Source organism: Ictidomys tridecemlineatus, chromosome 5, assembly GCF_052094955.1.
Source record: "Ictidomys tridecemlineatus isolate mIctTri1 chromosome 5, mIctTri1.hap1, whole genome shotgun sequence".
Classification (NCBI taxonomy): domain Eukaryota; kingdom Metazoa; phylum Chordata; class Mammalia; order Rodentia; family Sciuridae; genus Ictidomys; species Ictidomys tridecemlineatus.
The window spans coordinates 59,559,691-59,571,759 of NC_135481.1; the positions used below are offsets into that span (position 1 = coordinate 59,559,691).

The window sequence follows — 12,069 nt, forward strand, 5'->3', positions numbered from 1 at the left end:
TAGAATAATGATTGAAAAATGTTGTTTCATGGCAAACACAGATGACAACAAATTGGGTTTCCTCATAATATAAAAAGAATATTTTATAAAAAAATCCACTGACAGGGGCCAGAGTTATGGCTCAGCAACAGAGCGCTTGCCTAGCATGCATTAAGCACTGGGTTCAATCCCTGGCACCACATAAAAATAAAACAAATAAAATAAAGGTATTGTGTCCATCTATAACTAAAAAAAAAAAAAAAATCCACTGACAAAGTCCTTTCAGAGTGTTAATTTCTTTCTCAAAATAGCAAACATAATTTACTATTCAGAAAAATGACTTCTTTGCCAGCAATTAATTCTGTTTATGTTCAAAGATTTTAATAAGTATTAAAAATAATGGCATATTGAGTCTGATTCCCCAAGTACAGGAGAATAGTCTCCCTTTTCCTGGATTGTTTCAAGACTATTCCTCAACCTTAAAATTAGCCCTCAAAACTGGAAGAGGAACAATTTGTCCGCTACTGTCACAGAATGATTTCTTCCAGGTTCAGTTCTTCCATACCAGACACAGTTGTTTCCTACACCAGCTTATTGTGTATCTACAATTTAACTGTAACTAAAAGACTGGATTTTTAAGACTCAAACAAATGGCAATTTTTTTTTTTCCTGAAGCAACAGGTCATTGAACAATTATTTCAAGAAAGGACACTTTCAAAGGATTATAAAATGGCAGTATTTATAAAGATCGTAAATATAATCATTAGATGAACTCCAGTTTGCTCAAAGGTCCTCAAATTATAGGGTGTTACTCTTTCTTTTTCCTGCCAGCATTACCTCCTCAAAACAATCCACAATCTTTAGGAAGATTGTGAGTGGGTAGGGATTAAGGATTGAGAAGGGTTGCTGGAAAATACACAAGTTTTTTCTCTCATAGTAATTCTGGGAAAATTTATTCTTTTCAATCTTCTTGGGCATGTACATAGTTTTAGGCCTCATTTTCTTCATCTTTTGTATCTCTAGTACAAATATTTTCAGACAGCAAAGTTGTCTTCAACTTTTGAAACAGAAATAGGAGAGGTAATCAGGAGAAAAATGAAGTTATTATCTACAAGATTCAGGTTAAATGATGTGCTGCAGTTCCCTTCTAACAAACAGGAAGAGGGCTAGGAATGTAGCTCTAAGGTAGCATCTGTGCTTTACATGCGAAAACCTTGGGTTTGATCCTCAGCAACCAAAATAAACCAAAACAAAAACTAGCCAGAAACAAAATATTTGAGCTAGTAAATTACTGTGTAGGATAAAAAGATAAAAAAAGTTTTGCAACCTCTTTTTTCACTTATATCAAGAATAATTTTGTGTAACATTAAAAACCTTATTAACAATTTTATGGCTGTATAATAATTCATCATATGCATGTTCTATAATTTACATAATCACTCTCTTGTTATCTATTTAAGTCATTTCCTTTTATTTATGTTGCTAACTTAAATAATAAAACCTGCATTTTCTATTATTTCCTTAGGGCAAAGCCATAAAAAGTAATATTAAATGAAAAGTATGGTCGTATTTAAGAAAAAAAGTTGTCACATAGCCTTCAGAAAGACTGTAATATCTGACATCCTCACTGGTAGGGCTTATCTGTTTTGCTACACCATTAATGGCAAGGATGAATATTATTTGATCATAAATTTGCAAATCTGATAATTTTTAAGAGTTTTTAAAATTATAAATCAATTATCAAAAAGAAAAATAAGATTTTTAAAAAACCAATACAAATAAGGAAAATATAAAAATTCCAAGAATAATCAGTATGTGCTAAAAATAGTCTATGAATGCAAAAATGTCTTCCATATAAAATCAACAGGCAGATACTGTATCATTTTGGGAAAAGTTCAGGATGCCATATAAACTATAAAACATTGAAAATCAATTTACCAGGTAAAAAACTAGAGCAAAAAATATATAGTTATAGCTAATCAAAGTATGGTTATAATTGCTACTCTGGTTTAGAAAGTTGTGTTTAAGATGAATGTGGTCATTAGATAACTATTTCTTTATTATAACTGCGCACAGAGGTAAAACATAGTTACTGAGCAAAAGAACCTCTCCTTTTGAAACTCTAATTTTAGCGTTTGTGTGGGAGAACTCTGGGCCTGCTTGTTTTTTTGCAGGCCTGCTTTGCTTTAAGTAAACGTGTGAGTACAAGAAATAGGAAGAGCTTGTGCTTATCAGGTTCTTTCAAATGTAGGTAGGACCCTAGTGCTAAATCACATTATTTCATCAATTCTAGGAAGAATTAATTAGTATTTCTTTCCAGGCCACATAAATAAAATTAAAAAACAAGAATTTCCAAGAATAAAGCCAAGAAATCTGTACTCACAACTTATGCTAGCTTCAATTACAATGTTTTGATTTTTTCCCCTCGTTTTCCTAATATTTTCTCTAAATGTTTTCCTATTTCTATTTTTTTTCAACTGCTTTCATGGAAAAGAATATGGTATGATGGTTAAAACCAATACTGCTTGACCAGTGAGATTAACAAATTCATATTAAAAACTGGGAATTACATACATGACTAAATAAAAAAACCTTAAGGTGTTCATTGATTTGATTTTATAGAATTCTGTCAACGTTACCTTTTAGATATAAATAGCTTTTGTGTTTCTCAGGCCAAAATTCTTCTCCCACTCTGTTTTATGCAACTTTTTTCCAAGCTACACCAGCATTTAGCCAGCTTCAAAGACCAGGAAAGACCAGGGCACAAGACTCCTAAAAGTATCCTGCCCAGCTGTAGAGATTTTCTTGTCTGTACCCCTCTCCTTCTAGTAACAGTAAGCTTCCCGTACAAAGCTCATATACTGGCCTCATCGTTGCCTTTCCAACTCTGCTGGCAAACTTCAGCACCTGGCTAGGGCATGTGGCCTCTCCAGGAAGCCCTCACCAACACCAGTCTCACTCATCGTTCTGGGTTCTCACAGCACCCTTTTTTCCAGCACTTTTCTCCAGTTGTGTTACTTCCTTATCAGACTATCAATCCCGTATGGGGGGCCGTTTGTCTTTTTCCTCTCCACAGTAGGTACCTGTTAAAAGTAGGAATCACTGTCCTCACTTTCCCTCTCCGCCCCCCCCCCACCCCCTACCCGAGAAGCTACCGCTCTCTACTCCAGGATTCAGCTTCTACTCCAGTCACCTGGGTCCGGGCAGTGCTTCCCTGAGCTATCCCCACACTCCCGTTGAACACCAACGGACCGTGAACTTTTTCATCTACCTTCACCTGAAGTTACCTGTGACTTCATCACAGGTAAAGAAAATTATCTCACTGGGCTCAGACATAAACTCTGCAGAGTGTGCGAACGCCAGGGATGCGGGGATCGTGTGGGGTTTCGTGAATTTGTTCGATTTTCCCCTAAAGGACTCAAAGCGGTGGACAAAGCACTTGAAGCTGAAAATGAGGGAAACAGTGCAGAGAACAGGAAGGGGAAACCTGGAGGTTTACAGCGATAGGACGAGCAAGGAACCATAAAAGCTTGGTCGAGAAAGTGCAACCCTAGGCTCCTGGGAGGCGGGCTGACGACACTCCCGTCTCGCCCCAGCAAACCGCCCGCGCGCAGCGAGGAAAACGGCTGGCCTTCCCGGGCTCGTCCTCCCCCGCGCCACGCAGCTTTCACCGAGTGCTTCACAGCCACAAGGAGCTGCAACGAAACACGCTATATAAAATTTCAAGTCGCTGACCACCGACTCAAAAGAACCTCATTTTTGTCTCCGTCCAGGGGAGCCTCCCCCACCCCCTGTCAGGCAGAGACCGGAATCCCCTCAGCTTGGGCCAAACGGGCCGGTTTGGGCCGTACTTATTTGGTACAACCAACTCAAAATGAATTCCCCTTCTTCCTCGTGCTAGGTCAGTCTGGACACCTGGCACTAAAAGCACTTGCGGCCTCGGGACCCATAAATAATCCCCACACCCCGCTCCCCTTCCGCACCTCCTGCCGGCGCCACGCCTCAACCCTTCCTTCCCCGCCCTCACTGAGGAGTCCGCGCTGCTCACTGGCCGCGTGCCCTGCCAATCCTTTGCGTGTCGACGAATCCCGCTTCTGGAAAGCCAAGACCGCGGAAAAAGCGCGCACACCTGGCGGGGGCGGGGGGCCCGGGGGCCAGGGCACGAGCCTAACGCCCCCAAGCAGCTGGAGGTACTGGGAGGAGCCTCATTTGCATAACGGCCATCCTTGGGTCTTCTAGCGAGGGTCGGGGTCCCGCCCCTCACCCAACTAGACATCTGTTGGGCTTCAGGTCGGTCACTCCGACCCAGGCAAGCCTGTGGCTGGGCTGGAAGAGTTTGTGCGGGCGGTCCCGGGAGCGGATTGGCTCTGGGAGTTTCCAGAAGGCGGCTATAAGAGCGGGGAACCCGGAGCGGGGAGCGGGGAGACTGGTTGCGCTCGCGGAGAGTAGTGCGAGGTGACCGTTAGTTGACGCCGCCGCGGACTGCCGCTCCCCGGTTTTCTCGTCCTAACACCGCTCGTTTATCTTTCAGTCAGGATGTCCGCCCGCGGCCCGGCTATCGGCATCGACCTGGGCACCACCTACTCATGCGTGGGGGTCTTCCAACACGGCAAAGTGGAAATCATCGCCAATGACCAGGGCAACCGCACCACCCCCAGCTACGTGGCCTTCACGGACACCGAGCGCCTCATCGGCGACGCCGCCAAGAACCAAGTGGCCATGAACCCCACTAACACCATCTTCGATGCCAAGAGGCTGATCGGTCGCAAGTTCGAGGACGCCACGGTGCAGTCGGACATGAAACACTGGCCGTTCCGGGTGGTGAGCGAGGGAGGGAAGCCCAAGGTGCAGGTGGAGTACAAGGGGGAGATGAAGACCTTCTTCCCCGAGGAGATCTCCTCCATGGTCCTCACTAAGATGAAGGAGATCGCCGAAGCCTACCTGGGGGGCAAGGTGCAGAGCGCGGTCATCACGGTCCCCGCCTATTTCAACGACTCGCAGCGCCAGGCCACTAAGGACGCGGGCACTATCACGGGCCTCAACGTGCTGCGCATCATCAACGAGCCCACGGCGGCTGCCATAGCTTACGGCCTGGACAAGAAAGGCTGCGCAGGTGGTGAGAAGAACGTGCTCATCTTTGACCTGGGCGGCGGCACCTTCGACGTGTCCATCCTGACCATCGAGGATGGCATCTTTGAGGTGAAGTCCACGGCCGGTGACACCCACCTGGGCGGCGAGGACTTCGACAACCGTATGGTCAGCCACCTGGCAGAAGAGTTCAAGCGCAAGCACAAGAAGGACATTGGGCCCAACAAGCGCGCGGTGCGGCGGCTGCGCACCGCCTGCGAGCGCGCCAAGCGCACGCTGAGCTCGTCCACACAGGCGAGCATCGAGATCGACTCGCTGTACGAGGGCGTGGATTTCTACACGTCCATCACCCGCGCCCGCTTCGAGGAGCTCAACGCGGACCTCTTCCGCGGGACCCTGGAGCCGGTGGAGAAGGCGCTGCGCGACGCCAAACTGGACAAGGGCCAGATCCAGGAGATTGTGCTGGTGGGTGGTTCTACCCGTATCCCCAAGATCCAGAAGCTGCTGCAAGATTTCTTCAATGGGAAAGAGTTGAACAAGAGCATCAACCCCGACGAGGCGGTGGCCTACGGCGCCGCAGTGCAGGCGGCCATCCTCATCGGAGACAAGTCGGAGAACGTGCAGGACCTGCTACTACTAGACGTGACTCCGTTGTCGTTGGGCATCGAGACGGCTGGCGGCGTCATGACCCCACTCATCAAGAGGAACACCACGATTCCCACCAAGCAGACGCAGACCTTCACCACCTACTCAGACAACCAGAGCAGCGTGCTGGTGCAAGTGTACGAAGGCGAACGGGCCATGACCAAGGACAACAACCTGCTAGGCAAGTTCGACCTGACTGGGATTCCCCCAGCACCCCGTGGGGTCCCCCAGATCGAGGTCACCTTCGACATTGATGCCAACGGCATCCTCAACGTCACCGCTGCTGACAAGAGCACTGGTAAGGAAAACAAAATCACCATTACCAACGACAAGGGTCGTCTGAGCAAGGATGACATTGACCGGATGGTTCAAGAGGCGGAGCGGTACAAGTCGGAAGATGAAGCTAATCGCGACCGGGTCGCAGCCAAAAATGCGGTGGAGTCCTATACCTACAACATCAAGCAGACGGTGGAAGACGAGAAACTGAGAGGCAAGATTAGCGAGCAGGACAAAAACAAGATCCTCGACAAGTGTCAGGAGGTGATCAACTGGCTTGACCGAAACCAGATGGCAGAAAAAGACGAGTATGAACACAAGCAGAAAGAGCTTGAAAGAGTGTGCAACCCCATCATCAGCAAACTTTACCAAGGAGGTCCTGGCGGCGGTTCTGGAGCGTCCGGGGGACCTACTATTGAGGAAGTGGACTAAGGCTTGCACTTAAATCAGCGTAAATCTCTTTTCCTTTCTCTTTTTTTCCCCCTTTTGTTTTGGTTTCTTTGAAATGTCCTTGTGCCAAGTATGAAATCTATTGTTGAAAGTCTTTAGCCTGGTGTATGCATATGAAAGGAAAGGTACAACAACTTAGTTTAACTATTAAAGGTTAGTTCTGAAGTTTAATTTTGAGGAAAAAAAGATTTGCAGTTTCTCTTTAATGCATTTGTGTCATTGCTGATTTGAGCATTTTTTGGTTTACTTTAGTTTGTGCATGGAGATTTGTTTGAGATGGGAAACCTGGCCTTTGCATACCTGTCCTATGGAAGCTTAGTAACAAAATACATAAATGCTTAAAATTGTTTATTTTTATGTACTACTTTAAGACTAAGCATCACAGTGATCTTAAGGACAGGTATATTTTGCAAATAAATGCAAATTTCAAGTAAAGCTGAAATTGATCTCAAACTTATTGTCTTGGAGTTTTTCAATTTTACCTCCTTCCCATGTTTTATTCATGTTAGTTTTTAAAATGTTAGTGTGATGTGAAATTTATCTAATCCAATCTTCTCTAATTCTCAGATGAAGTTCCAGCCTTGAATTATCAACAACTTAAGGGGAGAAGAATCTGGGTAAACTTTTCTTCTCCCTTTTTAACCTGACTGGGGTCTTCTAGTATACCCAGGCTCCTAAGACCTGGTTTAAGTGTTCTACTGAAAATCCACTTGACTATTCAAGGAAAATACAAGCTATATTTTGGGGTTAAGTATAAAAATTATTGATTTTTTTTAACCTAGTGGAGGCAGAAGTTATCTTCTCGTAATAGTCAAAAGGTAGTATAGAATAAAGTTGTATTTTGTGACATACAGGTGCCTGTAAATCACTTTAAAGCTTGCCTGCTTTAAAGTTTAAAAGTGACTTAACATTAAGTACAAATCAAGTCAAATTTGTTTTAACTTTAATTTTCTAGCAAAACAGCTCAACTTCTGGAAAATTATATAAGAACATGTTTCCAGCAGTTGTAACTATTGGGAGATAGGGAAAGATGATATATAGGCCCCTCTCCCATTTGAAGCTCATAATGTTTTTGCAGTACTTGCCTCACAAATCACTATAATAAACTTCTTTTTTAATATTTATTTTTTAGTTATAGGTGGACACAATATATTTTATTTGTATGTGGTGCTGGGGATCAAACCCAGTGCCTCACACATGGTAGGCGAGCACTCTACCTCCAAGCCACAGCCTCAACCCATAAACTTCTTTTTTAAAAGGCAAACTACAAGATAATACTGTATATTGTTAATATACAACATGAGACCATTTATCTGATTTGAGATTGTTACAAATAGAATATTTCAAACCCTTTGGAAATCCACATCCTTGGGAGAAGGTGATTTTTATTATTTTTTTTAAATGGAATGACACTTCTGCTTTATTCTCATTTCCTTTAAAGGGAATTTAGGAGAAATTCAGTAAACCCTATTGGAAAAAATTCATAGTTTTAACCCAATGTCTTCACTGTATAAATGTCCTTTTATCTCTTTCCAAGTGAAAAGATTTTCCTCATGTTGTTCAAAGATAATTGGATTATAAATTATATAAATTATAAAAACTTTATTTTCAATCTAGCAGCAGACCCTTTGGGGCCATGAAGAGATTAATTTTTGGAATAATAGTATGAGTAATAATTTAGGGCTTCTCACACAATAGTTGACCCTTACATGCAGATAATTTTTACTTTAATCTCACTTGGGCCAGGGGAGAGAGAAGAAGATAAATAGGCAATTGTGAAATTACTTCAGAATACTTCTTTAGAAATTTAAAGGTGATTATTAGAAAAGCTGATGGTAACTTGGGTTTATTAATGTTAGTGTTATAGTGGTGGAAAGTTTTTGGCAATGGGTGTTTCTTTGTCTACACACAGCATCACATAAATGTTTGACAAAATAGTACTGACAGAATCAGGTGAACAGTGGCTTTAAAGTGACTTTTGTGTGTGTGTGTGTGTGGTGTTGGGGATTGAACCCAGGATCTTGTGCATGCAAGGCAAGCACTCTACCAATTGAGCTATATCCCCAGCCCTAAAATGACTTTTTTACGTGAGTTTTACCAAGTTAATACTCATACTATTGCCCTTTTCCAGTTCTTTGCTGAAAGTGTTGATCTTTTATTCTGACTTCAAAAAATAATATCTTTAATGCAATTTGGTATTAGTATGACTATTTTAAACCTCATCATAGGAATTAGTTTCTAAAGTCTTAAACTGACCTTTGGTAGTCCTTGATCATATGGCCTGGCCTCCTGCAACCAGCTATTGTCCTAACCTTAATGTATTAGATGCTTTATTTTCTGTTGTTTTAAAAAGTAATTTATACAACTTTTAGCTGCCTTGAGTGTTTTTAAATTTAATTCTTCTCAAATTTACCTGAATTCAAATATTACTAAGATAAAGGCACCAAAGTGGCCATTTAGTGTTTCCCAGGAGTTAGTTGAAACTGGTAACCCAAGAACTCTTGGGAACTCCTTAGAAGATATAAGGTCAGCCATAGTCAAATAACAGTGGAAAAAGTACTTGAAGTTAGGATAGGACTAAATTACAGTTTAAGGAATCATTAACATCACTTGAACTCAAAAGTAGTAAATTACAGTAGAGACTACTGATCAGGATTAAAGCAAATGTACTATATATAGATGCTAAGAGATTGGAAAGATATATTTCTCCAGGCACTTACATTCTTTTTTTTTTTTTAAAGAGAGTGAGAGAGGAGAGAGAGAGAGAGAGAGAGAGAGAGAGAGAATTTTTAATATTTATTTTTTTTTAGTTCTCGGCGGACACAACATCTTTGTTGGTATGTGGTGCTGAGGATCGAACCTGGGCCGCACGCATGCCAGGCGAGCGTGCTACCGCTTGAGCCACATCCCCAGCCCCCACTTACATTCTTATCTGAATGTATGATTAAAGATTGTCCCTGTTTTAAGGTGATAAATCTAGACATCTGTTACAATGAGACACAACAGATTATTTACAGAATTTGAGATGTGTGAAATTTCAAAAACAATCTCACTTTGTACAGTAACTAGTCAATGGAAAGGCATTAAAACTTGTACATTAGGAGATACTAATGCTATTGACATCTTTAAACTTACATGCATAAATAGGATATTTAATACACCACCTATTCAGTATGTCAGAGATTTTAAATGATAATTTAATTATTGGTATTATGTATTAACCAGGAATACAGTGGCTCTCTCTGGATGAAATCAAAAGTCTTTTTATGAAGCTAAATGGGGCCTATAAGAAATTGCTACTTTAAATTGAATATAGTTTATAAAAATTGTGTTGAGAGGTGGGCTTGGTGGCACATGCCCGTCATCCCAATGGCTGGGAGGCTGAGACAGGAGGATGGTAAATTTAAAGCCAGCCTCAGCAAAAGGCAAGGCACGAAGCAATTCAGTGAGGACATGTCTCTAAATAAAATACAAAATAGGGCTGGGGATGTGGTTCAGTGGTACTCAAGAGTACCCAAGAGTTCAATCCCCAGTACAAAAAAAAAAAAAAAATTGTTGAGACTCATATTCCCTTGATTTTTGAATACTAGAATTTTTTTTTAAAAATCATATGCCACAAGACAATTGCTAATAGAATTTATTTATAGCTTATAATATGTGAGTAAACTGTTTTGAATTACAGAATTAGAAATTAGAGGCAGAATTTTGTTCCTTGGAGAAAATTTTGATCTTCAGAAAGAGTGCAGTTTTTTAAAAAATATTTTTAGTTGTAGATGGACACAATATATTTTTTTATGTGGTGCTAAGAATTGAAACTAGTGCCTCACACGTGTTAGGCAAGTGCTCTACCACTGCACCATACAACTCCAGACCAGTTTTTATTTTTTTAAATATTTTTTTTTAGTTGTAGATACAATATCTTTATTTTAACCCAAGGCCTTGCACATACTAGACAAGTGCTCTACTGCTGAGCCTCAGCCCTAGCCCCCAGTTTTTATTTTTGATATGACTCTTGGAATGGAAATATTTTAGGGGTTTAGCATTTTTAAAATTGTATAGTGTGATACTTAATGTTATATTTCCCTTAGAACAAATCAAGAAGTCATAGGCCCTTTCCTTGACCCCTTTCATTGTAGATCAGGTTGTTTGTGAATTGATGGGTAGGGAAATAAGAAACCCAAAGTGGTGTTATTCAGAATTTGGTATTGCCATTTTCTTTTATGGAAAATTAATTTTTAAGGTAGAATTATATGTAAGTCTTCCCTTATGACTTTTTCATAGTATAAGCATACACTGTATTCAGTTAATATCTTGAGCCTAAAGTTTGAGACCAACAGCTTACTTCTGTGTTATATGCTCTTAGTTATACTTTGAGGAGTATAACTTTTTTCCCTTAATTAGGCAAAAAAAAAAAAAAAGTCTTGTTAGGGCACTTGGAATTATTAGCTATTTATAAGTCATCTTTATATTCCTACTTTAAAGGTCACAAATTGTTTTTCTTTAAATAAATACATTTCTAGTGTAGGTTGTAAATTTCTAGTGCTATTTTAAAAATAAAAACCTAAAAAGAATTCTTAGGTAAAGTGGTAGAGAATTCTAAGATGGTCCATCAGAGTTACTGAAGTTTCTCTTTAAACATTGTTCTTCTAGAACATGTGAAATAACTTTTGTAGATATTTTGAGTTTATTTTTTAGCATTCAAATTATGTATAGATTTATTTAAATGCCTTTTGTACTGGAAATAATTTTTCTTTTTTTGTTAATTTATCTTAATTTGGTATATATGACAACAGAATGCATTTTGATTCATTGTACACAATTGCAGCACAACTTTTCATTTCTCTGGTTGTACATGATGTAGCATTACACCATATGTGCAGTCAAAATGTACCTAGGGTAATGACGACCATCTCATTCTACCCTCTTTCCTGCCCGCATGCACCCTTCCTACCCTCCCTCCCCTTTGCCCAATCAAAGTTCGTCCATTTTCCCCATGCCTCCCCCCTCCCCATTATGGATCACCATCTACTTATCAGAGAGACCATTCTGTCTTTGTTTTGGGGGGATTGGCTTACTTTGCTTAGCATGATATTCTCCAACTCTACCCATTTACCTGAAAATACCATAATTTTATTCTCTGTCAATAACATTTTTTACCTTAGTTTTGTATATTACACTGCCTGAGTTACATTATGGTATGTTATATAAGATCTTTGGTTTTTCATTAAAACTTCACACATTTGGGGGAGCAATTTGAAGAGTTTAATGACCACACTCTGAGTATGATTATGAAATGACTGAATTCCATCCAGATTCCATCCAGATTTCTTAGACTTTCCGGGGAGCTTTTCTTCATTTTTTTCTCCCTGTTTTCCCCACCTCAAGTTATATACATTGTTTGAAAAAAAGACTTTTAGCATCTGGAATATTTTTCTTGTCCTTTCAAGGTAGTCATCTGGTAGTAAGCAAGCCTATCCTTAGTCTCAAAACAGCACTGCCAATGTATAGATGGGTTTCCATATATCGAGCCAACCTGAACAGCTACCAGAATGGATCTAGATGATTACTATTTTATAGTTTATCCTGATATAATCAGTAATTGTCACCAAGTAGTGAGATGGGAGGGTAGGG

The 12,069-nt window shown here is 40.7% G+C and overlaps 1 protein-coding gene across 1 annotated transcript; it reads left to right on the forward strand.

Annotated features, from left to right (window-relative positions):
* Positions 1-4,380: 4,380 nt before the first annotated feature.
* Positions 4,381-6,891, forward strand: Hspa2 (heat shock protein family A (Hsp70) member 2). Its single transcript, XM_040274977.2, has one exon. It carries the CDS (start codon positions 4,516-4,518, stop codon positions 6,418-6,420), a length of 1,905 nt encoding a protein of 634 aa, XP_040130911.1. The 5' UTR covers positions 4,381-4,515; the 3' UTR covers positions 6,421-6,891.
* The last annotated feature ends 5,178 nt before the right edge of the window (positions 6,892-12,069 follow it).

Bases quoted from the DNA above. Each gene is read 5' to 3' on its own strand.
- Hspa2 (XM_040274977.2), top strand. From the start codon at position 4,516: ATGTCCGCCCGCGGCCCGGCTATCGGCATCGACCTGGGCACCACCTAC.